Below are 24490 nucleotides of genomic sequence, written 5' to 3' on the forward strand. Positions count from 1 at the left end.
GCTTCTGCTCATTTCCTAAGCTCTGGAGAAATTGCTCTTGCAGAGGGCAACTGAAGTTTGCAAAGTGCACAGTCTCTTTACCTTTAGTACATCAACCCCATTGTTTCAGTTAGAATGCATTCAGATAAAAAAACCTTCTGACTTTACAACCACTTTAGGGATAAAGTTCCTTCTTTTCCTGTCACTAATCTAATAGGTACACTCTATTAGATCTGTCAGTGCTCTTTAAGCTTTTAGGCATCAGACAACTGTTTCCCAAGCCTGCCACCTGGTCCTCTGTTCAAACTTTTTTCCAAGCTTTATAAGGTGAATGTTCAGGCTCCAGCTGATGCCAGCTTTGGTGTAAGAAGTTCATTAAGGGACACAGTTTCCTCGGTATTTGTGATCTACACCTAAGTACTGCTGGGAGTACCAGGGATTATATCTGGCTGGCCAATTGCTTTTTTGTTTGCCATTGACCAAATTCTCCTGTGGGCAGCTGCATTTAACTCATTTATATAGGAATAAATTAATCCTGTGTCCCTTCCCTTCATAAATGAATCCTGTGTCCGTGTCCCTTTATGAAATTCAAGCGAATCTTAGGCTCTTTTCACACTGAGGCGCTTTGCAGGCTCTAAAGTGCTAAAAATAGCGCCTGCAAAGCGCCCCGAAAGAGCCGCTCAATGCACTCCAGTGTGAAAGCCCCGAGGGCTTTCACACTGGAGCAGTGCGCTTGCAGGGCGGTCAAAAAAGTCCTGCAAGCCGCATCTTTGGATCGCTGTAGGAGCGGTGTATTTACCGATCCTAAAGCACCCCTTCCCATTGAAAACAATGAGGCAGCACTGCAAACCCGTGGGTGGTTTTAACCCTTTTTCGGCCGCTAGCGGGGGGTTAAAACCGCCGATAAAATGACAGTAAAGCAGCGCTATATTTAGCACCGCTGTACCGCCAGCGCCCGCACGCCTCAGTGAGAAAGTAGCCTTATGCCCCGTACACACACTCGGACATTGATCGGACATTCCGACAACAAAATCCTAGGATTTTTTCCGACGGATGTTGGCTCAAACTTGTCTTGCATACACACGGTCACACAAAGTTGTCGGAAAATCCGATCATTCTGAACGCGGTGACGTAAAACACGTACGTCGGGACTATAAACGGGGCAGTAGCCAATAGCTTTCATCTCTTTATTTATTCTGAGCATGCGTGGCACTTTGTGCGTCGGATTTGTGTACACACGATCGGAAATTCCGACAACGGATTTTGTTGTTGGAAAATTTTATAGCCTGCTCTCAAACTTTGTGTGTTGGAAATTTCGATGGAAAATGTGTGATGGAGCCTACACACGGTCGGAATTTCTGACAAGGTCCTATCACACATTTTCCGTCGTAAAATCCGACCGTGTGTACGGGGCATTACAGTAAGTGCAAAAAATACTGTTATTCTCCCTACTCCACACTGTACAATTAAAGTGGTTCTAAAGGCTTGAGGTTTTTACCTTTGTGCATTTTATGCATGAAGGTAAAAAACCTTCTCTGTGAAGCAGCCCCCCTAATACTTACCGGAGCCCCATCGCGATCCAGCGATGTGTACAAGAACCTGGGCTCTCTGGGGACTCGCCCTCCTTATTGGCTCATTGCCAATGGCTCCCACTGCCTGTCAATCACAGCCAGTGAGCCAATAAGGAGAGAGGGGACGGGGATAAGCAGTGGTTCTGTGTGTGAATGGACATGCAGAGAGCCACGGCTCGGGAGCGAGCCTGCCTGGGGGCCCCCCATTGCAAGTTGCTTGCTCTGGAGGCACCGGGCAGGAGGGAAGGGCCAGGAGCACCGGCGGGGGGACTCCAGAAGAGGAGGATTGGGGCTGCTCTGTGCAAAACCAAAAAATATTGGGTTTTTTTTCCAAAATTGTCGATCTTTTTTTGTTTATAGCACAAAAAATAAAAACTGAAGAGGTGATCAAATACTACCAAAAGAAAGCTCTATTTGTGGGAAAAAACGACGTCCATTTTATTTGGGTGCAGCGTTGCATGGCCACGTATTTGTCAGTTAAAAAATGGACTGGCCATGAAGGGGGGTAAACCTTCCAGAGGTCAAGAGGTTAACCACTTGCCGACCGCCTAACGCAGATATAGTGGCAGAATGGCATGGGCAGGCAAATGCACGTACCTGGTACGTGATTGCTTGCCGCAGGCAGGGGGTCTGATCAGACCCCCCCCCGGTGCCCGAGGCGGTCGGCTTCTGTCTGGGAGCGTTCAGAGATGAGGGGGAGGCCATCCATTCGTGGCCCCTCCCTCGCGATCGCTCCCAGCCAATGGGAATCTTCCCCTGCCTCTGTATAGTACACAGAGGCAGAGGAAGTGATGTCATCTCTCTACGGCTCGGTATTTTCCGTTCCGGTGCTGAGGAGAGAAGACATCCGAGTGAGTTACACCAACACACACACACACAGTAGAACATGCCAGGCATACTTTACACCCCCCATCAACCCCCGATTACCCCCCGATCACCCCCCAATCACCCCCCCCCCCGTCACACTGACACCAAGCAGTTTTTTTTGTTTTTTTTCTGATTACTGCATTGGTGTCAGTTTGTGACAGTTAGTGTGGTAGGGCAGTTAGTGTTAGCCCCGTTTAGGCCTAGGATACCCCCCTAACCCCCCCTAATAAAGTTTTAACCCCTTGATCACCCCCCGTCGCCAGTGTCACTAAGCGATCGTTTTTCTGATCTCTGTATTAGTGTCACTGGTGACGCTGGTTAGGGAGGTAAATATTTAGGTTCACCGTCAGCATTTTATAGCGTTAGGGACCCCCATATACTACCTAATAAAGGTTTTAACCCCTTGATTGCCCCCTAGTTAACCCTTTCACCAGTGAACACCGTATAACTGTTACGGGTGACGCTGGTTAGTTAGTTTATTTTTTATAGTGTTAGGGCACCCGCTGTTTATTACCGAATAAAGGTTTAGCCCCCTGATCGCCCGGCGGTGATATGCGTCGCCCCAGGCAGCGTCAGATTAGCGCCAGTACCGCTAACACCCACGCACGCACCGTACACCTCCCTTAGTGGTATAGTATCTCAACGGATCAATATCTGACCTGATCAGATCTATACTAGCGTCCCCAGCAGTTTAGGGTTCCCAAAAACGCAGTGTTAGCGAGATCAGCCCAGATACCTGCTAGCACCTGCGTTTTGCCTCTCCGCCCGGCCCAGCCCAGCCCAGCCCAGCCCACCCAAGTGCAGTATCGATCGATCACTGTCACTTACAAAACACTAAACGCATAACTGCAGCGTTCGCAGAGTCAGGCCTGATCCCTGCGATCGCTAACAGTTTTTTTGGTAGCGTTTTGGTGAACTGGTAAGCACCAGCCCCAGGGAGCATCAGGTTAGTGCCAGTAGCGCTAACACCCACGCACGCACCGTACACCCCCCTTAGTGGTATAGTATCTGAATGGATCAATATCTGATCCGATCAGATCTATACTAGCATCCCCAGCAGTTTAGGGTTCCCAAAAATGCAGTGTTAGTGGGATCAGCCCAGATACCTGCTAGCACCTGCATTTTGCCCCTCTGCCCAGCCCAGCCCAGCCCAGCCCACCCAAGTGCAGTATCGATCGATCACTGACACTTACAAAACACTAAACGCATAACTGCAGCGTTCGCAGAGTCAGGCCTGATCCCTGCGATCGCTAACAGTTTTTTTGGTAGCGTTTTGGTGAACTGGCAAGCACCAGCGGCCTAGTACACCCCGGTCATAGTCAAACCAGCACTGCAGTAACACTTGGTGACGTGGCGAGTCCCATAAGTGCAGTTCAAGCTGGTGAGGTGGCAAGCACAAGTAGTGTCCCGCTGCCACCAAGAAGAAGACAAACACAGGCCTGTCATGCCCATAGTGCCCTTCCTGCTTCATTCGCTAATCCTAATAATTGGGAACCCACCACTTCTGCAGCACCCGTACTTCCCCATTCACATCCCCAACCAAATGCAGTCAGCTGCATGAGAGGCATTTTCTTTATGTCCTCCCGAGTACCCCTACCCAACGAACCCCCCAAAAAAGATGTTGTGTCTGCAGTAGGGTTGTCCCGATACCGATACTAGTATCGGTATCGGCACCGATACCGAGCATTTTCCCAAGTACTTGTACTCGGGCAAATGCTCCCGATGCTTCCCCCAATACCTGGAAGTCAGCTGTGATCAGCGTGAGGGGGAGTTACAAGCTTCTCCCCCAGCGGCTTTCAGCTGCTTTAGTGACATACAGCGGTGATCGGTCACCGCTGACTGTCACTGCATCCCCCTCCATTCCTCTCTCCTTTTCTGTCCCCCTCCGCTGTCCCCTCCGTTCTGCCGTGCCTCTCCGCTGTCCCCTCCGTTCTGCCGTGCCTCTCCGCTGTCCCCTCCGTTCTGCCGTGCCTCTCCGCTGTCCCCTCCGTTCTGCCGTGCCTCTCCGCTGTCCCCTCCGTTCTGCCGTGCCTCTCCGCTGTCCCCTCCGTTCTGCCGTGGCTCTCCGCTGTCCCCTCCGTTCTGCCGTGCCTCTCCGCTGTCCCCTCCGTTCTGCCCTGCCTCTCCGCTGTCCCCTCCGTTCTGCCGTGCCTCTCCGCTGTCCCCTCCGTTCTGCCGTGCCTCTCCGCTGTCCCCTCCGTTCTGCCGTGCCTCTCCGCTGTCCCCTCCGTTCTGCCCTGCCTCTCCGCTGTCCCCTCCGTTCTGCCATGCCTCTCCGCTGTCCCCTCCGTTCCCCTCTCCTTCTCTGTCCCCTCCGTTCTCCCTCTCCGTTCCGCCGTCCCCCTCCTCCTTCCTTTGTGAATGGACAGAGTCAGCTGACTCTGTCCATTCACATAACTGAAACATTGTAATCTTCTGTGATTACGATGTGTCAGTTTATGAATGGAGAGGAGCCGCTGTCTTCTCTCCATTCATTTTCAGTGCAGCTGAGACTGCAGAGAAAGGGACTGGGGAATCTCTATCCTCGGTCTCTTTCTCTGTCTCAAGGGGGAGATATCAGAGGTCTGTTAAGACCCCTGATATCTCACCAAAGCCCCCCAACAGGGCTGATTAAAAAAAAAAAACAAAAAAAAAAAAACAAAAAAAAACACATATTGCAATAAAGAATAAAAAAAAATTATTGTAAAAAATAAAAATTGTAAATTAAAAAAAAAAAAAAAAAAAAACCACACACATACACCGTTCACCCCCTCCCCCCCCCCCCCCCCCCCCAAAAAAAAGCACTGTTAAAAAAAAAAAAGTATCGGTATTCGGTATCGGCGAGTACTTGAAAAAAGTATCGGTACTTGTACTCGGTCCTAAAAAAGTGGTATTGGGACAACCCTAGTCTGCAGCAAGCGCGGATATAGGCGTGACACCCGCTATCATTGTCCCTCCTGTCCTGACAATCCTGGTCTTTGCATTGGTGAATGTTTTGAACGCTACCATTCACTAGTTGAGCATTAGCGTAGGGTACAGCATTCCACAGACTAGGCACACTTTCACAGGGTCTCCCAAGATGCCATCGCATTTTGAGAGACCCGAACCTGGAACCGGTTACAGTTATAAAAGTTACAGTTACAAAAAAAGTGTAAAAAAAAAAATATAAAATTACAAAAAAATAGTTGTCGTTTTATTGTTCTCTCTCTCTCTCTATTCTCTCTCTATTGTTCTGCTCTTTTTTACTGTATTCTATTCTGCAATGTTTTATTGTTATTATGTTTTATCATGTTTGCTTTTCAGGTATGCAATTTTTCATACTTTACCGTTTATTGTGCTTTATTGTTAACCATTTTTTTGTCTTCAGGTACGCCATTCACGACTTTGAGTGGTTATACCAGAATGATGCCTGCAGGTTTAGGTATCATCTTGGTATCATTCTTTTCAGCCAGCGGTCGGCTTTCATGTAAAAGCAATCCTAGCGGCTAATTAGCCTCTAGACTGCTTTTACAAGCAGTGGGAGGGAATGCCCCCCCCCTCCCCCACCGTCTTCTGTGTTTTTCTCTGGCTCTCCTGTCTCAACAGGGAACCTGAGAATGCAGCCGGTGATTCAGCCAGCTGACCATAGAGCTGATCAGAGACCAGAGTGGCTCCAAACATCTCTATGGCCTAAGAAACCGGAAGCTACGAGCATTTTATGACTTAGATTTCGCCGGATGTAAACAGCGCCATTGGGAAATTGGGAAAGCATTTTATCACACCGATCTTGGTGTGGTCATATGCTTTGAGGGCAGAGGAGAGATCTAGGTCTAATAGACCCCAATTTTTTCAAAAAAGAGTACCTGTCACTACCTATTGCTATCATAGGGGATATTTACATTCCCTGAGATAACAATAAAAATGATTTTAAAAAATGAAAGGAACAGTTTAAACATAAGATAAAAAAGAAAAAAATAAGAAAAAAAAAAAAAAAAAAGCACCCCTGTCCCCCCCTGCTCTCGCGTTAAGGCGAACGCAAGCATCGGTCTGGCGTCAAATGTAAACAGCAATTGCACCATGCATGTGAGGTATCACCACAAAGGTCAGATCGAGGGCAGTAATTTTAGCAGTAGACCTCCTCTGTAAATCTAAAGTGGTAACCTGTAAAGGCTTTTAAAGGCTTTTAAAAATGTATCTATTTTGTTGCCACTGCACGTTTGTGCGCAATTTTAAAGCATGTCATGTCTGGTATCCATGTATTCGGCCTAAGATCATCTTTTTTATTCCATCAAACATTTGGGCAATATAGTGTGTTTTAGTGCATTAAAATTTAAAAAAGTGTGTTTTTTCCCCAAAAAATGCGCTTGAAAAATCGCTGCGCAAATACTGTGTGAAAAAAAAAAAAAAATGAAACACCCACCATTTTAATCTGTAGGGCATTTGCTTTAAAAAAATATATAATGTTTGGGGGTTCAAAGTAATTTTCTTGCAAAAAAAAAAAAATAATTTTTTCATGTAAACAAGAAGTGTCAGAAAGAGCTTTGTCTTCAAGTGGTTAGAAGAGTGGGTAATGTGTGACATAAGCTTCTAAATGTTGTGCATAAAATGCCGGGACAGTTCAAAACCCCCCCAAATGACCCCATTTTGGAAAGTAGTAAAATGTATTTTGGGGTGCAATTCCACATATGCCCATGGCCTGTGTGAGCAATATATCATTTAGTGACAACTTTGTGCAAAAAAAAAAAAAAAAGTGTCACTTTCCCGCAACTTGTGTCAAAATATAAAATATTCCATGGACTCAACATGCCTCTCAGCAAATAGCTTGGGTGTCTACTTTCCAAAATGGGGTCATTTGGGGGGGTTTTGTGCCATCTGGGCATTTTATGGCCTTCAAAACTGTGATAGGTAGTGAGGAGTAAAATCAAAAATTTACGCCCTTAGAAATCCTGGGCATCCATATGCCCATGGCCTGTGTGAGCGATATATCATTTAGTGACAACTTTTTGTAATTTTTTTTTTGTCATTATTCAATCAATTGGGACAAAAAAAAAATAATATTCAATGGGCTCAACATGCCTCTCAGCAATTTCCTTGGGGTGTCTACTTTCCAAAATGGGGTCATTTGGGGGGGTTTTGTACTGCCCTGCCATTTTAGCACCTCAAGAAATGACATAGGCAGTCATAAACTAAAAGCTGTGTAAATTCCAGAAAATGTACCGTAGTTTGTAGACACTATAACTTTTGCGCAAACCAATAAATATACGCTTATTGACATTTTTTTTACCAAAGACATATGGCCGAATACATTTTGGCCTAAATGTATGACTAAAATTGAGTTTATTGGATTTTTTTTACAACAAAAAGTAGAAAATATCATTTCCTGACAGACTCCATGGCAGCAACGTGTGGGTTAAGTCCCGCCTCTACTACCCTATAGGACACTACTCCCATAAATCTTTGCTCCCTGCCCCCGGCCGTGTTCTTTTTTTGTCCTCCTCGCAAGACCTAGTGTTGGTCTTCCTACCTGAAGATGTTTATCCCCACGATCAAGGTTGGCCGAGCTGCGACTTGGATTGGGAAAAGTCGCATTACTCCGCTAAGCCCTAGCTATTAGCAGGGTATGGAGTGGGGCGTTGGAAGAGGCGCAGGAAGAAGCCGTTTTCCCTGGCCACTGGCAGGCGAGGCCGCGCATGGGTTGGATAGCCAGCTATTAGCAGGTGACCCCTTGTTGCCCCTGGAAAGTCCGGTGTTTACCTTCGGCCTGACGATCGTGGTGGGATTGGTGAGATGTTTCCTTGCTATCATGGCAGCAGTTTCTGTTGGAATTCCTTGTTGTTCCTCTCCCTTGTGTGTCTTTTCCCCTCGTTTTAACGTTCTGGTGGTTGCAGGCATGGCGGCTGGTTCTTCCTGCGTTCCAGCCGCCGTTTTTACTTTCACTTTGTGTCCGGCCGTACTGCGCATGCGCGGACGGCACGAAACCGAGGCTTGGTTTTCGCGCATGCGCGATAGCGGCAAATCGCCGCTAATCACGCATGCGCACTGGCGTTCGCTCGTCACGGGCGGTGACGTCACTGGGGCGCCCTATTTAAACTGGGGAAATAGCCTGCAGTCCCTGGGAATGCCTGCAGGCTGTTTTTTGCTCTTCCCCACGCTCCAGTGAATCAGCTACTGGTAAGTAGCTTTACATACAGGAGGGCTGTTGCTCCCTGGCTCATAGCAGAGTTAATTTATATGCCTTACGTTAACTTTGCAGTCAGATGGATATTTCTCAAGATATGAGCTCTCCACTGCCTGCCTCTGGCCAGCCTCCTCTCACAAGGTACAAGGGCAGGTCCCATTGCCGAGGGTCCTTAGGTGGGTGGGGGGGGGGGTGTTTTTCCGCAGATGATCGTTCTTTCTAACTGCTCTGTTTTGTTTCTGTGCTTCTCTGTCTTCTGCTTTAGCCCTTCCAGGTCAGAACAGCGTCGCAGCTCGCACAAAGGAAGTGATTCATCAAAGTCGCATCACCGGCAAACCTCTTCCAAATCTAAATATTACGGCTCCTCCTCAAAATCAGGACACCGTAGTGAGGAGCGCTCGCACTCCTCAGTGGCCCACTCCAGCCACTCTTCAAGTGTCTGCTGGGGATGCAGATCACAAGTACCTGTCGGTAAATCGCTGTGTGATTCCTGCTTCGCCAAAGCTTCCAGGGAAAGAGGTGATTCGGACCAGCAACTTAAAGCCCTAGTTGAGAGGGTTGTGAAGGAATCACTTAAGGGTATTGAGGCAGTCCGGCCTGTTACCCCTCAGGCAGAGCCACCAGGTTCCCCAGTGAGGGAAACTCAGTTGCAGGATACCTGGGAGTCCTCTGTTCCTAGCCACCCTTCAGTGGTCAACTCTGACAGTGACTCGGATGAAGATAATACCTGTGTGGGTTTTGACTTCACTCTGCTACCTCCCTTGGTCAAGGCGATTAGAGAAACTCTTAATTGGGAGGATGAGACGGCTGTCCCTCCCAAACAGAGAAAATTCTTCAAACAGCTAAAGAAGGAGCGAGTTAACTTTCCTTTCTTTTCTGAGTTGGGCGAGATCATCACAGATGAATGGAGCAAGGTGGAGAAGAAAAACTCCATGCTTACCAAAATTTCAAAGCTTTATCCCTTTCGGGAGGAAGAAGTGAAGCATCTGGAATCAGCTCCTTTGGTGGACGCAGCGGTGATGAGGCTAGTGAAACATGTGACACTCCCCTTGGAGGACACAGTGTCCTTCAAAGACGTTCTGGACAGACGGATTGATGCTGATTTGAGGAGAGTGTACCTTACTGCAGGCATGGCTTGCAAACCAGCCTTAGCCCTGGCAGCCCTGTCCAAAGCTATGGAGGTGTGGACGGATAGTGTTCAAGATACGCTAAGGAATATTTCAGATGACACAGCGAAGAACTCGCCTATTCAAGAGTTAAGGCTAGCATCGGCTTTTCTGGGTGAAGCCTCGATTGACATCATTCGCCTGGCGGCCCGAGTAATGCTCTCGTCGGTCACCGCCAAGCGGGCTCTTTGGCTCCGCCCTTGGCTGGCTGACCCAGCCTCTAAGCAAGTATGGTGCCGAATTCCCTACGGGGGCTCTTCTCTTTTCGGCAACAAGCTGGATGAGGCCATTACACGGGCTACTGGCGGGAAGTCGGGGTTCCTACCTCAGGATAGACGCCTGCAAGGCCAAAGAAGATCCTTCCCGAAGAGGCAATATCAAGATCGATCCAGAGAGGCTCGTACTTACAAGCCAGGCCGGGAATTCTCCAGATCCTGGAAATCAAGGCAATCGTCCTTTAAGAAGGCTGCAGGTAGTGAGTCGAAAGGGGAGAGGCAACCTTCCAAATCTTTTTGAAAATGGGCCCGCTCAGGCAGACCGTGTGGGGGCCCGTCTCTTCCACTTTCGGCATGTCTGGGCGGCCTCGATTCACGACTTCTGGACAATCAAGACAGTCTCCTCTGGTCATGCTTGGACCTTTACCGACCCTCCCAGACTCAGATGGGTACCCACTACTCTTCCGGCATCAGAAGAAAAAAGGACAATACTTTTAGCCTACATAGAATCTTTGTTGGCCCAAAGCGCTGTCGTCCCAGTCCCAGTCAGCCAGCAAGGCATGGGAATGTATTCTCCCCTCTTTCTGGTTCAGAAGAAGAGTGGGGCCTGGAGGCCGGTCATAGACCTAACCCATCTAAATCGCTTCATCAAAAAGGAGAGGTTCAAGATGGAAACACTCTCCACAATTCAACAGTCAGTTCAACCAGGGGACTGGATGGTGTCCATAGACCTCAAGGACGCCTACTTTCACGTTCCCGTCGCGGAAAACTTTCAACAATTTCTCCGCTTCTCCGTGGGCAACCTTCACTTACAATTTACATGCCTTCCCTTCGGGTTGTCAACTTCTCCTCGGGTTTTCTCAAAGGTGCTGTTGGCAATAGTAGCTCTCCTGAGAACCAGGGGGATTCGTCTACATCACTACCTGGACGACCTACTTCTCTTGGCACAAGACAGGGTGCAACTCATAGCACACAGAGGGCAAGTGATTTCCACACTACAGGAATTCGGATGGATTCTGAACCAGGAGAAGAGCCAGTTAGACCCATCGCAGTCTCTGGTGTTCTTGGGTGCCCTCTTCGACACGGTCAGAGGCACCATTTCGTTACCGGAAGAGAAGATCTCGACATTCAGAGACAGGATCCACCCAGCTCTTTCTACTCCTCATCTTCACGCTCTCCAATGCCTGAGGATCATTGGCACTATGGTGGCGGCGATTCCGATGGTGAGGTGGGCCCAATGGAGAATGAGGCCTTTTCAGAAGGGCTTCCTTCACCAGTGGAAGGGCAGCAAGACCCAGCTGATTCGGATTACTGCATCCATGAGGCACTCTCTCCTATGGTGGCTCCAACGGGAGAACCTCTCCAACTGCCATTCTATCCTTCCCATTGCTTGGGTGACTATAACAACAGACGCCAGCAACAGGGGCTGGGGTGCCCACTGTCTGGCGGAAGTGGCTCAGGGCACTTGGGAATTCCCCTCCAGAAGGATAGTGTCAAACATCCTGGAGCTGAGAGCAGCCTTCCAGGCACTTCTGGCATTTCGGCATCTCATTCAAGGCTCCTCGGTCCTACTCAGACTGGACAATACCACAGCAGTGGCATACATAAGAAGGCAAGGAGGGACTCGAAGTCTCTCCTTACTACAAGAGGTAGAGCCAATTATGTCCTGGGCCCAGAAAAACCTGAAGGATCTGACAGCGACATATGTTCCGGGGGTTCAGAATGTTCAGGCAGACTTTCTTTCTCGGAGGCTCCTAGACAACAACGAGTGGTCTCTCCACGAAGAAGTATTCAAGTGGATTCTTTCGTTGGGGTTCCTTCCGGAAGTCGACCTGTTCGCCTCCCCCTGCAACAAAAAGATGGCAAGATACTATTCAAGGTACAGGGACCCTCAAGCGTATGGGGTGGATGCCCTGACGGAGAAATGGTGGTTCAACAGAGCCTATGCCTTTCCGCCAACTCCGATCATCCTCCAGTTCCTGAAGAGGCTCAGGGCAGAGACAGCAGAGGTGTTAGCAATAATTCCTTATTGGCCCAACAGGCCCTGGTTCCCTCTCCTGACACTCCTCAGTGTCCGAGATCCGATCCCTCTTCCATCCAGACCAGACCTCCTGTCTCAGGGGTCGAGGCTACACCCTTGCCCGGATCACCTACGCCTAAGGGCTTGGCTTTTGAAAGGGGAAGGTTGGAAGCGCTAGGCTGCCCGGATGAAGTAATTCCCACTCTCCTTAGTTCAAGAAGGAATAGTACTAACCGTGTGTATGAGAGGATCTGGGCGAAATTTAGCAGCCATTTGTCTTCCAGGTCCAGCTCCTGTGATAATCTGGCGATTCAGGACGTTCTAAGTTTTCTGCAGACGGGTCTGGACATCTCACTATCCGTCAGTTCTCTGCGTGTCCAGGTGTCCGCAATATCAGCTTTCTCCGGAGTCGCATGGGCCAAGCACCCTCTGGTCCAGCAATTTTTCAAAGGAGCAGTCAGACTTAGGCCACAGAGGAAACTTAGATTCCCTAAATGGGATCTTCCGTTAGTCCTGGATTTCTTTGCTCAACTTGACAGATCTCTCTCAGTCAGGGAATTAACCCTCAAGACTTCGTTCCTGATAGCTATAACTTCGGCAAAGAGGGTCTCGGAAATTCAATCCCTGGGGTCCAAGGAACCATTCATCACCTTTTTTCCGGACAGAGTGGTCCTAATACCAATGCTTGGGACAAATCCCAAAGTTACCTCGGTCTTTCACGAGAACCAGGATATCACACTCCCTACCTTCAAATCCACTGGAGGTCCAGATCCACATCCTCTCGATGTGGGAGCTACTCTCAATCAATACCTGGAAGTTACGGCATCTTTCCGTCAATCTGAATTCCTTTTTGTTCTATTCCATGGGAAAAACAGGGGCTCTAGAGCTTCTGTCAGATCCATCGCGGCTTGGGTGGTTCAAGCCATTCAATGGGCTTACAGAGAGAAAGGCTTGGCTCCTCCTGAGGCGGTTACAGCTCACTCTACAAGAAGTCTGTCGACGTCCTGGGCGGCCTCACGTCACGTTGCTCCTGATGTGATCTGTAGAGCAGCTTCGTGGTCTTCGATTCATACCTTCATGACCCATTATTGTGTTGAGCCAGCAACCTTATCTTCTGTTAAATTTGGTTTAAAAGTGCTGTCGGCCGACAGTGTTAAATAAATCTTTTGTTCAGCATTTAGCCCACCCGGGTGTGTATGGCGAGTTATTTCCCACACGTTGCTGCCATGGAGTCTGTCAGGAAAACGGAAAATTCCTATCATAATACTTACCATAATTTTCCTTTCCTGATGGACTCCATGGCAGCAGGAGTTCCCTCCCCGAATGGCTGAAGTAGGCTAGTTACCGAACACGGCCGGGGGCAGGGAGCAAAGATTTATGGGAGTAGTGTCCTATAGGGTAGTAGAGGCGGGACTTAACCCACACGTTGCTGCCATGGAGTCCATCAGGAAAGGAAAATTACGGTAAGTATTATGATAGGAATTTTCCGTTTTTTTTTCAAAATTTTCGGTCTTTTTCCGTTTATAGCGCAAAAAATAAAAACCGCAGAGGTGATCAAATACCATCAAAAGAAAGCTCTATTTGTGGGAAGAAAAGGACGCAAATTTCGTTTGGGTACAGCATTGCATGACCGCGCAATTAGAAGTTAAAGCGACGCAGTGCCAAATTGTAAAAAGTGCTCTGGTCAGGAAGGGGGTAAATCCTTCCGGGGCTGAAGTGGTTAAAACATCCTGGGCTTTAATACTTTTTAGGGAATTCAGCCACAAGCTTACCCCATGGATTTCCCTTTTAAAATATTGTGTAAAATAAAATAAATGTATAGCGGACAACACTGTGAATTTTTTCAAATGCTTTCAGTACTTATATTTTGTTTAACTATAAAATTTCCAGGTGGACATATTTTACAGAAGATCAATTGAAAGGCTCATCCCATTGGGGTATATTAGCAACCTATAGTGGTGGAGGTTATTATCTAGATTTTAACACGACCAAACAGGACACATTAAGGAGTCTGCAAATACTGAGAAATAATCTGTGGCTGGATAGAGGAACTCGGGCCGTCTTTATTGATTTTTCAGTATACAATGCCAACATCAATCTATTCTGTGTATTAAGGTGAGTGCATCTGATTTACACTTACATGAATCATAAGTTATAACTGGACACACCTAAACAGTTCATTCGATCTGTATTCATGCGCACAGACCCTTGCATTAAACAGTTGTTGGTAGATCCAAAGGATATTGTGGCATGAGATTGTGTAATATATGGTCACTTTTACAATGATTGTAGCTACACTACTATAAAATTGCTCACTGGATAAAAACACTAACAGAAGAAACATGTATTTTGTAGGCTTGTTGTGGAATTTCCAGCAACTGGTGGTGCAATATCGTCATGGCAGATCCGTACCGTCAAGCTCATTCGCTATGTCAACAAGTGGGACTTTTTTATTATTGCCTGTGAAATTATATTTTGTGTGTTCATATTTTACTATGTGGTGGAAGAGTGTCTGGAGCTGAGAATACACAGGTTCAAATACTTCACTAGCATCTGGAACATTTTAGATGTTGTCGTTATAATGGTGAGTCTACTTTCCGAAGAAATATGTGGTTACTGTTGTAATTTTTTTATTTCCTATAAAGGAAGATGACTTAAAGTGGTTGTAAACCCTTGCCTGTACCCAGTGAAGTGACTAGCCTCAGGTGATACACAAAGATGAAACAAATCCTCCTATGTAAGATGTACCTGTTTATCTACATCAAATCAAAGTCCAACATTAATACAGCTTGTCTGTGCTTTCAGAAAGCAGGAGGCGGGGTACTAAAGGTACACTCTGCAGAGCTCAGTTAGAGGTGATTGGAGGGAAGGGACACCCCCCCCCCCCTTTCACACAGCACACAGAAATAGAGCTGAGGATGTCAATCACAGGCTGTGTGCTGGAGCTCCTTCCCCTGTCCCCTTTTTAGCTCTTGGTGTCAGGAAAACATGTCAGAAGTGACTTATGCAGATAGCAGAGGAATGAGGCAGCAAACAGAAATGACAGTTAGTGCTTTGTATTGAGACACACTATAGAGGAATATGCTTTGTTCCTATTTCATGTCATATTATGCATGTCATGTATAATAGCCGCTAGCAATAATCGCATGTAAAATCCGACAGGTTGTTTGTACCCAAGTTGATCGATCAATCAACTTGGGTACATTCAGCCTAGCCATACATGGTTCAAATCCCAGAAGATCCGAACAGTCTATGGCCATGTTTGGTTATATTCCAAGAAAGCAACCAAAAAGTCATATTTCCTTACCTCTAATACTTCGTCTGGGTCAATCATTCATGTTGCATTAAATCCAAAACATTAACTAGTCAACTAATGTTTTCAGAATGAGAGGTCAGCAATGATAGCATTCATTAAATGACAAATACTGTAGAAGCGCACTGGCATTATGATATGCCTTCAATAAAAACGTTATTAGATTTGATCAAATATATTATCAATTTACAGTTTTTATTAGTCATTATCTATATGAATTTTAACTGAGCATTGGTTGTGTATTGATTGTGTATATACGTTTTTATTATTTATATTAGCTGTGGGTGTTCAGCCTAACAAGTAAGGTAAAGGGGGGGATTTTTATGGAAGACAGGCGTGTATAAATTAGCTCTGATGAAGCAAGTCTGAAAACGCATCTTCTATGACACACACTGTGGGTAGTGTTTAGGCAATGTGAATCAGGATCAGCAAAGGAGGAGCTCACACTTAGGCCGGGTACACACCATTAGTTTTTTCTTTCATTCAACTCCAAGGGTTGAACGGAAGAAAAAATGTCAGCTCCGGTCGGAGCATCTGTGCTAACCTTGCAAGGTTAGTTCAGCGATCTCCCCTGTTGAGCTGTTGTGTTTGGACAGGGGGACGGCCTCCCCGCCAGAACAATCCAATCAGCGCCCTCTGCCATTGGCTGAGAGCACTGATCGGGAGTCGTTCGGCTGCTGGTTTTCCATCATGCACGTGCAACAGAAGACGGGCCAAACGACCGGCTTCTGTCAGACAGACCAACATACACATGAACCGAATGTCGCCCTTTTTTATTTGAACTGGCCATTGTCTCCTGACATTTGCCCCTTGTGTACCCGGCTTTAGGGTCTGTTCGAACATAAACATGCATTAAAATGTATAGAAATGCTTGAAAAATAGATGTCCATTGCCTTTCATTTCAGTGCATTTTTAATGCGCTTTGACTAGTATTTTAATGCACGTTAACAAGCGTTTTAATCTGTGTTAAATTGCTATGCATTTTACAGGTTATTTCCTCTGACATCACATCCTTTTCCTGTTTGTAACTGGAAAGAAGGAGTGAGAGAGAGAGGAAGAAAAATAGAGGCAGACAAAGACAAACACGTTTTTGTTTTTGGAGAGGCATTGAAAAACTGAATTTCTAGTGTAACAGCCCTAATCATTGTGATTGCACTAGTTATATTGAGGAGGCAGATGAGATTGGGGCAAGCCAAACTGCATCCATTGCTCACGCAATATGAGAGTAAAGAGCAGTTGTGGACCTTATATTAGGATTTAGAATGTCATTCATCTATTACTATATAAATCCTGCCACTGAGACACCTCGCTAACCAGTTTTCCATTGCACACTCTCTACTTCACCCCTCTAAGATGGCTGCCATATGGGTCCTTGTAAGGCATATAGTGTGGTGATCAGTGTTTTTTTTACACTGGAAGAACGCCAGTCAACGCTAGGACAAAACAAATGTTTTCTATGTGCCCTGGTCACACTGCAAGGCACCCTGGAGATGCAGTGAAGTGAGCTGCAATGCACAGGATTGAATCGCATGTCACTGTACAGCAGACATCCCAACCTGCAAAAACTAATTTCAGGGAGGTGGTAAACTCATTTTAGGGAAACAGAGTATTGGTAACTGTAAGCGCAAACACACAAGTCCATATATAACAGGAGATATAAGGGGCTGGGCAACTTAGTCCATAGGGGACAGGCTGGAAGTTCAAGGGTTAAGTGGTAACCGGTAATGCAATGGTTAAAGTAGGCTGGTAGGCTAGGCGGCTGCTGTTTCCTCAGAGAGCTGGCTCTGTGATGGATGAGAGAGGGGTAGAGAAGGAAGCGCCACCTGACTGTAGTATTAACAAATGATGTTTAATGACACCAGGTAAAAACACACTTACAGGATAAAAACATATAAAAGGCTCATCTGTATGAGTATGTGGTCCTCAGTGTTCCCTCTGATCCTGTGGTGGTGACGCTGCAGGGATGCTGGGCTGCAGAAGGTGGATTACCAGCCGGGAGCTCCTTCTGTGGCCATCAGGAAGAGACTAGGGGCCGGCGTGGAGCGCACGTGAAGCGTGCATGACGTCACAGGTCCTCCGTCTGCTTCTGGGTTCGGTATCCAGGGGAGGGATCGTCCAGGGAGGAGGGCTAGCAGAGAGGTTAAGAGAAGGCTACGCGCTCGGAGCCACTGCTCCTTCAATAGGCCTATCAGGATCAGAGGGAACACTGAGGACCACATACTCATACAGATGAGCCTTTTATATGTTTTTATCCTGTAAGTGTGTTTTTACCTGGTGTCATTAAACATCATTTGTTAATACTACACTCAGGTGGCGCTTCCTTCTCTACCCCTAACTCATTTTAGGGAGGTGGCGTTTCGCGCCCGCAACCCCCCCCCCCCCTTCCCCACGGCAAAATATTTTTTAAATCACCTTTTTAATATTGGTGTCAGTGGTTTTTTATTTTATTTTTTTACAATTTTTAATTCTTTAGCTTTTTTTTACAAAGTTTTTTTATATTTTTGGGGGGCTTTGGTGAGATGTCAGCATATACACGTGTTAATTTTTTACTTCAAGGCAGAATATATATATATATATATATATATATATATATATATATATATATATATATATATCTGCTCTGAAATAAAGTAAGAAACATAACAAATAAACAAACAGTGTGCATGTGTGTGTGTATATATATATATATATATATATATATATATATATATATATATATATATATATGTGTGTATATATATATATATATTTTGTCCCATGCTATAAGGAGGTGTTTTTCTTAGGAAAACGGAAACTCAACACAAGAAGAACATTTGTTCTCTAGCGTCTGAGAATTCTCCCATTAAAATCAATGCAATTGGTCCACCACAAAATGGCCGCCAGCCAGAGCCCTAATTACAAGGACAGATTGTTTAGTGTTGATGGGGGTGCTAGGAGGGGAAGCTGTTTGCAGAGACGTCTGCGGGGACGGGGTCTTCACAGCTGTCCCCCGCACCGATCATTTCCGGGAGATCGGGAGGCGCTTGTGGGTGTGCGGGAGCAGCCGCAGAAATGCGGGACTCTCCCACACCTCACGGGTAGGGTTGCCACATCATTCCTTTAATCCAGGACACACATTAATTACTCAGGTTCTGTGGCTGATTAAGGTGGTAATTAAACTCACTTGGTGCCTTATCTGCATTAAATCAGCCTCAGAACCTGTGTAATTAATGTGTGTCCTGGATTAAAGGGATGATGTGGCAACCCTACTCACGGGAGACTTGAGATGTCTGGTACAGCAGCACAGAACAGTGACACAAATGAAGTGTCAGTTTGTACATTTCAAATAAAGATGAGTTAAAAACAAAAGGAAAGGTGTGATTTGCTGAAACGTACATCACACCACCCACTATTGCCGGCTCACTGCAGACAAAACGGGCAGCTTCTGCACATTAAACTGCTGCGGATTAGTGTGCAGAAGCTTTTCTTTGCTGTGTGAACAGACCTTAAAGCTGAGCTCCACCCAAAAGATGAAATTCCACTTTAAGTACCCCTCCATTGCCACATTCGGCATGTCATTTTTTTTGGGGGGGGGGGGGGGGGGCAGGTACCTAGTTTTGACAGGTACCCGCCTCCCACTTCCACTTGGATTGCCTAGGTGATCTGAGTTTTTTTATGGGATGGTGCATGTGATCAGCACAGGGCTAATTAGCACTGTCCAGACAGAGGGTCAGGAGTCTTGCAGCCTCATAGGACAGTCAGAGGAGGGTGAAAACTCCTCCAACAAGCTTTAACCAGTGCTTGGCCGGACACTGATAGAAGTCACAAGTTATTGCCACCCATCAGTGCCGCCTATCAGTGCCTCCTCATCAGTACATATCAGTGCCACCTCAATGCCCATTAGTGCAGCCTATCAGTGCTCATCAGCACACATCAGTGAAGGAGAAAAAGTACTTATTTAATAGAAACTAAGAAAAAGGGTTTTTTCCCAAACTTTTCAGTCTTTTTTCCTTTATTTAACAAAAAAAAAAAAACACAGTGGTGATTAAATACCACCAAAAGAAATCTCTATCTGTCTCAAAATAAATGATATAACTTTTATATGGGTATAGTGTTGCATGACCACGCAATTGTCATTCAAAGTGTCATGCCCTGTACACACGATAGGATTTTCCAATGGAAAATGTGTGATAGGACCTTGTTGTCGGAAATTCCGACCGTGTGTGGGCTCCATCACACATTTTCCATAGGAATTTCTGACACACAAAGTTTGAGAGCTTGCTATAAAATTTTCCGACAACAAAATCCGTTGTAGGAAATTCTGATCGTGTGTACACAAATCTGACGCACAAAGTGCCACGCATGCTCAGAATAAATTAAGAGATGAAAGCTATTGGCTACTGCCCCGTTTATAGTCCCGACGTACGTGTATTACGTCACCGCGTTCAGAACGATCGGATTTTCCGACAACTTTGTGTGACCGTGTGTATGCAAGACAAGTTTGAGCCAACATCCATCGGAAAAAAAACATGGATTTTGTTGTCGGAATGTCCGATCAATGTCCGATCGTGTGTACAGGGCATTAGAGTTCTGAAAGCTGAAAATTGGCCTGGGCAGAAAGGGGTGAAAGTGCCCAGTAGGCAAAGGTATCATCCAAACAGGCACGGTATTTTAGTGAGCTGATTACGGAAAATCTGACTGGTTGCTGCAGGCTATGATCATTACCAGCATTTCCAGAATTTACCAAGCCCAGAAGACTCTTTTATCAGGACATAGAGATACTGAACTCTGGTAGATGTTTAAAAGGAAATTAATTTAAAATGGAATTAAGGATTCAACAGAACAAACTGTTAGCTTATGCAGCCTGTGTTTATGGTACCTTCAACATTACAGAATAAGTTCTGTTGCCCTTTTTTATTGTTGATATCATGACTTAATACATGAACTGTGGAAATATAAGTAATTGTCACAGTTTTGTCAAGCTTTCCCTTGTAGCCATTGCATTCCACATCTTCCGAACTCTGGAGGTCAATCGGCTTATGGGGTCCCTTTTGGAACATCCCACCATGTATGCAGACTTTGAATTCCTGGCCTTTTGGCAGACACAGTATAACAACATGAATGCAGTTAATCTGTTCTTTGCTTGGATTAAAGTGAGTATCCAATATTTATGGTGGCAGACAGGTGGTCGACTACACTTTGAATTTAGTTGTGTTATGAAAGTTTCATTCTGCATTGATATGATTAAAAATGGCAGAAACTCAATACATAGCAGAAGATTTCTAAATAATTCAGACAGAAGTGGTGGTATGGCATATAATTAATAAGCTATTAATTTATTTACTTGACTTTTACATGCCATTGTATTAAATATGGAGATTTGTAGATTAGCTACTAGACCTAAATCTGGATGTCACTGCATTCACTAAGCCTCATTTTTTTACCAAATAATGAAATACAATACATCAATATATGATACATAGTGGCCTAATATGTCTGACCCTGTGTACAGTACATATATAAAAATATATAGACAGTACCTTGCAAAAGTATTCACCCCCCTTGGCATTTTTTGTGTTTTGTTGCCTCACAACCTGGAATAAACATGGATTGTTTGAAGATTTTCATCATTTAATTTACAGAACATGCCCACAACTTTGAAGATTTTTTTTTTGTGAAGTAAACAACAAATAGGACAAAATAACAGAAAAAGTCAATGTGCATAACTATTCACTCCCCTAAAGCGGCTATCACAGCTCCAAGTCGTTTTTGATAAGTCTCTATGAGCTTGCCACATCTTTCCACTGGGATTTTTGCCCATTCCTCCTTGCAAAACTGCTCCAGTTCCTTCAAGTTGGATGGTTTGCGCTTGTGAACAGCAATCTTTAAGTCTGACCGAGATTTTCTATTGGATTGAGGTCTGGGCTTTGACTAGGCCATTCCAACACATTTACATGTTTCCCCTTAAACCACTCAAGTGTTGCTTTGGCAGTGTGTTTGGGGTCATTGTCTTGCTGGAAGGTGAACCTTCGTCCTAGCCTCAAATCACAGACAGAGTGGTACAGGTTTTGCTCAAGAATATCCCTGTATTTAGCATCATCCATCTTTCCCTCAACTCTGACCAGTTTCCCAGTCCTGACTGCGGAAAAACATCCCCACAGCATGATGCTGCCACCACCATGTTTCACTGTGGAGATGGTGCTCTTTGGGTGATGTGATGTGTTGGGTTTGCACCAGACATAGCGTTTTCTTTGATGGTCAAAAAGTTCAATTTTAGTCTCATCAGACTAGAGCACCTTCCTCCATACATTTTGGGAGTCTCCCACATGCCTTTTCGCAAACTCAAAACGTGCCATTTTGTTTTTTGCTGAACGTAATGGCTTTCTTCTGGCCACTTTGCCATAAAGCCCAACTCTGTGGAGCGTACAGCTTATTGTCGTCCTATGTACAGTTACTCCAGTCTGTAGAACTCTGCAGCCCCTCCAGGGTTACCTTAGGTCTCTGTGCTGCCTCTCTGATTAATGCCCTCCTTGCCCGGTCCATGAGTTTTGGTGTGCGGCCATCTCTTGGCAGGTTTGCTGTTGTGCTATGTTCTTTCCATTTGGTTATGATAGATTTGATGGTGCTCCTGGAGATCATCAAAGATTTGTATTTTTTTATAACCTAACCCTGACTTGTACTTCTCAACAACATTGTCCCTTACTTGTTTGGAGAGTTTCTTGGTCTTCATCGCAGTGTTTGGTTAGTGGTGCCTCTTGCTTAGCTGTTGCAGCCTCTGGGACCTTTCAAAAAGGTGTGTATATGTAATGACAGATCATGTGACACTTAGATTGCACACAGGTGGACATCATTTCACTATTTATGTGACCTCTAAAGGTAATTGGTTGCACCAGAGCTTTTTATGGGCTTCATAAGGGGGTGAATACATACGCACGTGCCAATTATCAGTTTTTTATTTCTGAAAAATAGTTTTATGTATATATTTTTCTAATTTTACTTCACCAACTTAGACTATTGTGTTCTGATCCATCACATATAATTCAGATAAAAAACATTGAACTAAAGGCTGTAATGTAACAAAATAGGTAAAAAGCCAGGGGGGGGGGGGATTGAATACTTTTTCAAAGCACTGTATATTAAAAACTAAACATGAGATCGTAAATATTAAATGCCAACTCCAAGATTCCTCTCTGCTCCTTGACATGGTTTTGTGACATTTCATGTCCTATTCCTCCTCTTGTCTTCAGAGGTGAATAATACTAAATGCTGCAGATAATGTTCCTTATGCTATCACCTCAGTGCCATTCTCTTCAGCATTCTCCTGGTAGCTGAGGCTGGATGAGATAATACACTCCGAGGGGGATGTCTTTGATGCCTTGGGCTCATGGAAAGTAGGTTGAATTATGCTGGCCGTCAAACCCAGAAGAGGGACCAAGCTTCAGGAAGGAGAGGAGTATTGCAGCGAAAGCTAATTTTTTTTTTTTTTTTAAGTAAATGACTTGGGCAATTAATATTTTGGAAGTTGGGCCTTTACATATAATAAGATAATTATTTTTTTCCATTAAGACTTTATTAAGTTCTAACAAGATACAAGAAAATAGTACTTGTTTACAGCTTCAGTAATGTCCAAATGGGCAATATGTGTAATATAGACATGAGAAATAAGAGAGCATTTTCATGTCAGGTATGTAGAATGGGCAAGTTCAGATGCAGCAAGTAGTTTGAGTAAGCCCATCAAAACTCGTACCAAAATGTACAGTGAATAGATATAAACATATATATAATGATTCTGCTCAAAACCTTAATGAACAAATGTGAAAAGGTGATCACTAAAATAATGTGTGATAGAACACATGCAACTGCTAGATGGTCAAAAAACTAATGTGCAAAGAAGTGTAAACAATCAGTGAAAAATATATGTATGTGTGAGTATTAAACTCTACAGTGAGGATATTGCCAAACTAAGTAATGGATATGATCATAGTAAAAAATATGGTCATGGTGACAAATTAAATAAAAATGTGAAAAAACAAATCCCAGCAATAATGATAAATCATATATAAAAATGAGAAAAATTGGAGAAAAAGTCCCAGAATAGCAAATAAAATTGATGATGAAAACAGTTCATAGGTCTTCACAATAGACACAAGCAGAATGTATCATGTTGACTGTAGTAAGCTGACATCCATTCAATGTACTCACAGAGCCCTTGCCTTAAAGGTAGAAACAAGTGCCTTAATCCAAATGGATAGTTGCCACAATTTCACAGCCCCGGATCCGTCCAGAAGAAAGATGACCACTTGGAAGGATGAACAGGATCAGCCTCACCCCAATAAACGAATCCACGTGGAAAAATAAATGGGCTTCCAATAGTGCATTATCGCAAATATACCAAGTTTATTAAAAATATTAAAAAACTGCTTAAGTATAAGCAATTGGAGCCAAGTAAAAGGATGCCAAACATTAAAACGGCGTTCTAAGCCAGCTAGTTCGTCACTTCCGGTCCACAATCACAACAACCGCTTCATAGTAACAACTTCCAGTAGCGTCAATTACGTCTATCCTACGCGTTACGTCATGCCCTCGTGACTGCTTGGCTCTAATTGCTTATACTTAAGCAGTTTTTTAATATTTTTAATAAACTTGGTATATTTGCGATAACGCACTATTGGAAGCCCATTTATTTTTCCACGTGGATTCGTTTATTGGGATGAGGCTGATCCTGTTCATCCTTCCAAGTGGTCATCTTTCTTCCGGACGGATCCGGGGCTGTGAAATTGTGGCAACTATCCATTTGGATTAAGGCACTTGTTTCTACCTCTAAGGTAAGGGCTCTGTGAGAACATTGAATGCATGTCAGCTTACTACAGTCAACATGATACGTTCTGCTTGTGTCTATTGTGAAGACCTATGAACTGTTTTCATCATCAATTTTATCATAATCTGATCATAAGGCTGGTAGTAAGGAGGACATTTACGTGGGGGCACTCGGTACCATGAGCTGGAGAAATGTATGCAACTAAGATATTTGGAACTGGAGGAAGATGGTAGAGAAAAAAAAAAGGGGAGAAGAGAAAGGAAAGGAAGTGAAAGGGGGGTGGGGATGTGGGGCTCCACGCCTGCCTACTCCCAAACTTGAGCATGATAATTAGTATCAAGCTGATTTAATTCACACGTATTTCTTAATAATAAAAATAGAAACTATTATTTATAAATCCCCATTCAATCATGCACTATGTATGCT

General features: G+C 44.9%; 1 protein-coding gene across 1 annotated transcript in view; it reads left to right on the plus strand.

The window, feature by feature from the left end:
- Positions 1-24490, plus strand: part of PKD2L1 (polycystin 2 like 1, transient receptor potential cation channel) — a 156379-nt gene that overhangs the window by 88753 nt on the left and 43136 nt on the right. The window contains exons 5-7 of the mRNA XM_073596448.1: positions 13845-14069; positions 14310-14538; positions 20229-20399. Of these exons, the coding sequence (XP_073452549.1) occupies positions 13845-14069; positions 14310-14538; positions 20229-20399 (625 nt within the window). The remainder of the gene's footprint in view (positions 1-13844; positions 14070-14309; positions 14539-20228; positions 20400-24490) is intronic.

The sequence above is a fragment of the Aquarana catesbeiana genome, linkage group LG08 (genome assembly GCF_042186555.1).
Source record: "Aquarana catesbeiana isolate 2022-GZ linkage group LG08, ASM4218655v1, whole genome shotgun sequence".
Classification (NCBI taxonomy): Eukaryota; Metazoa; Chordata; class Amphibia; order Anura; family Ranidae; genus Aquarana; species Aquarana catesbeiana.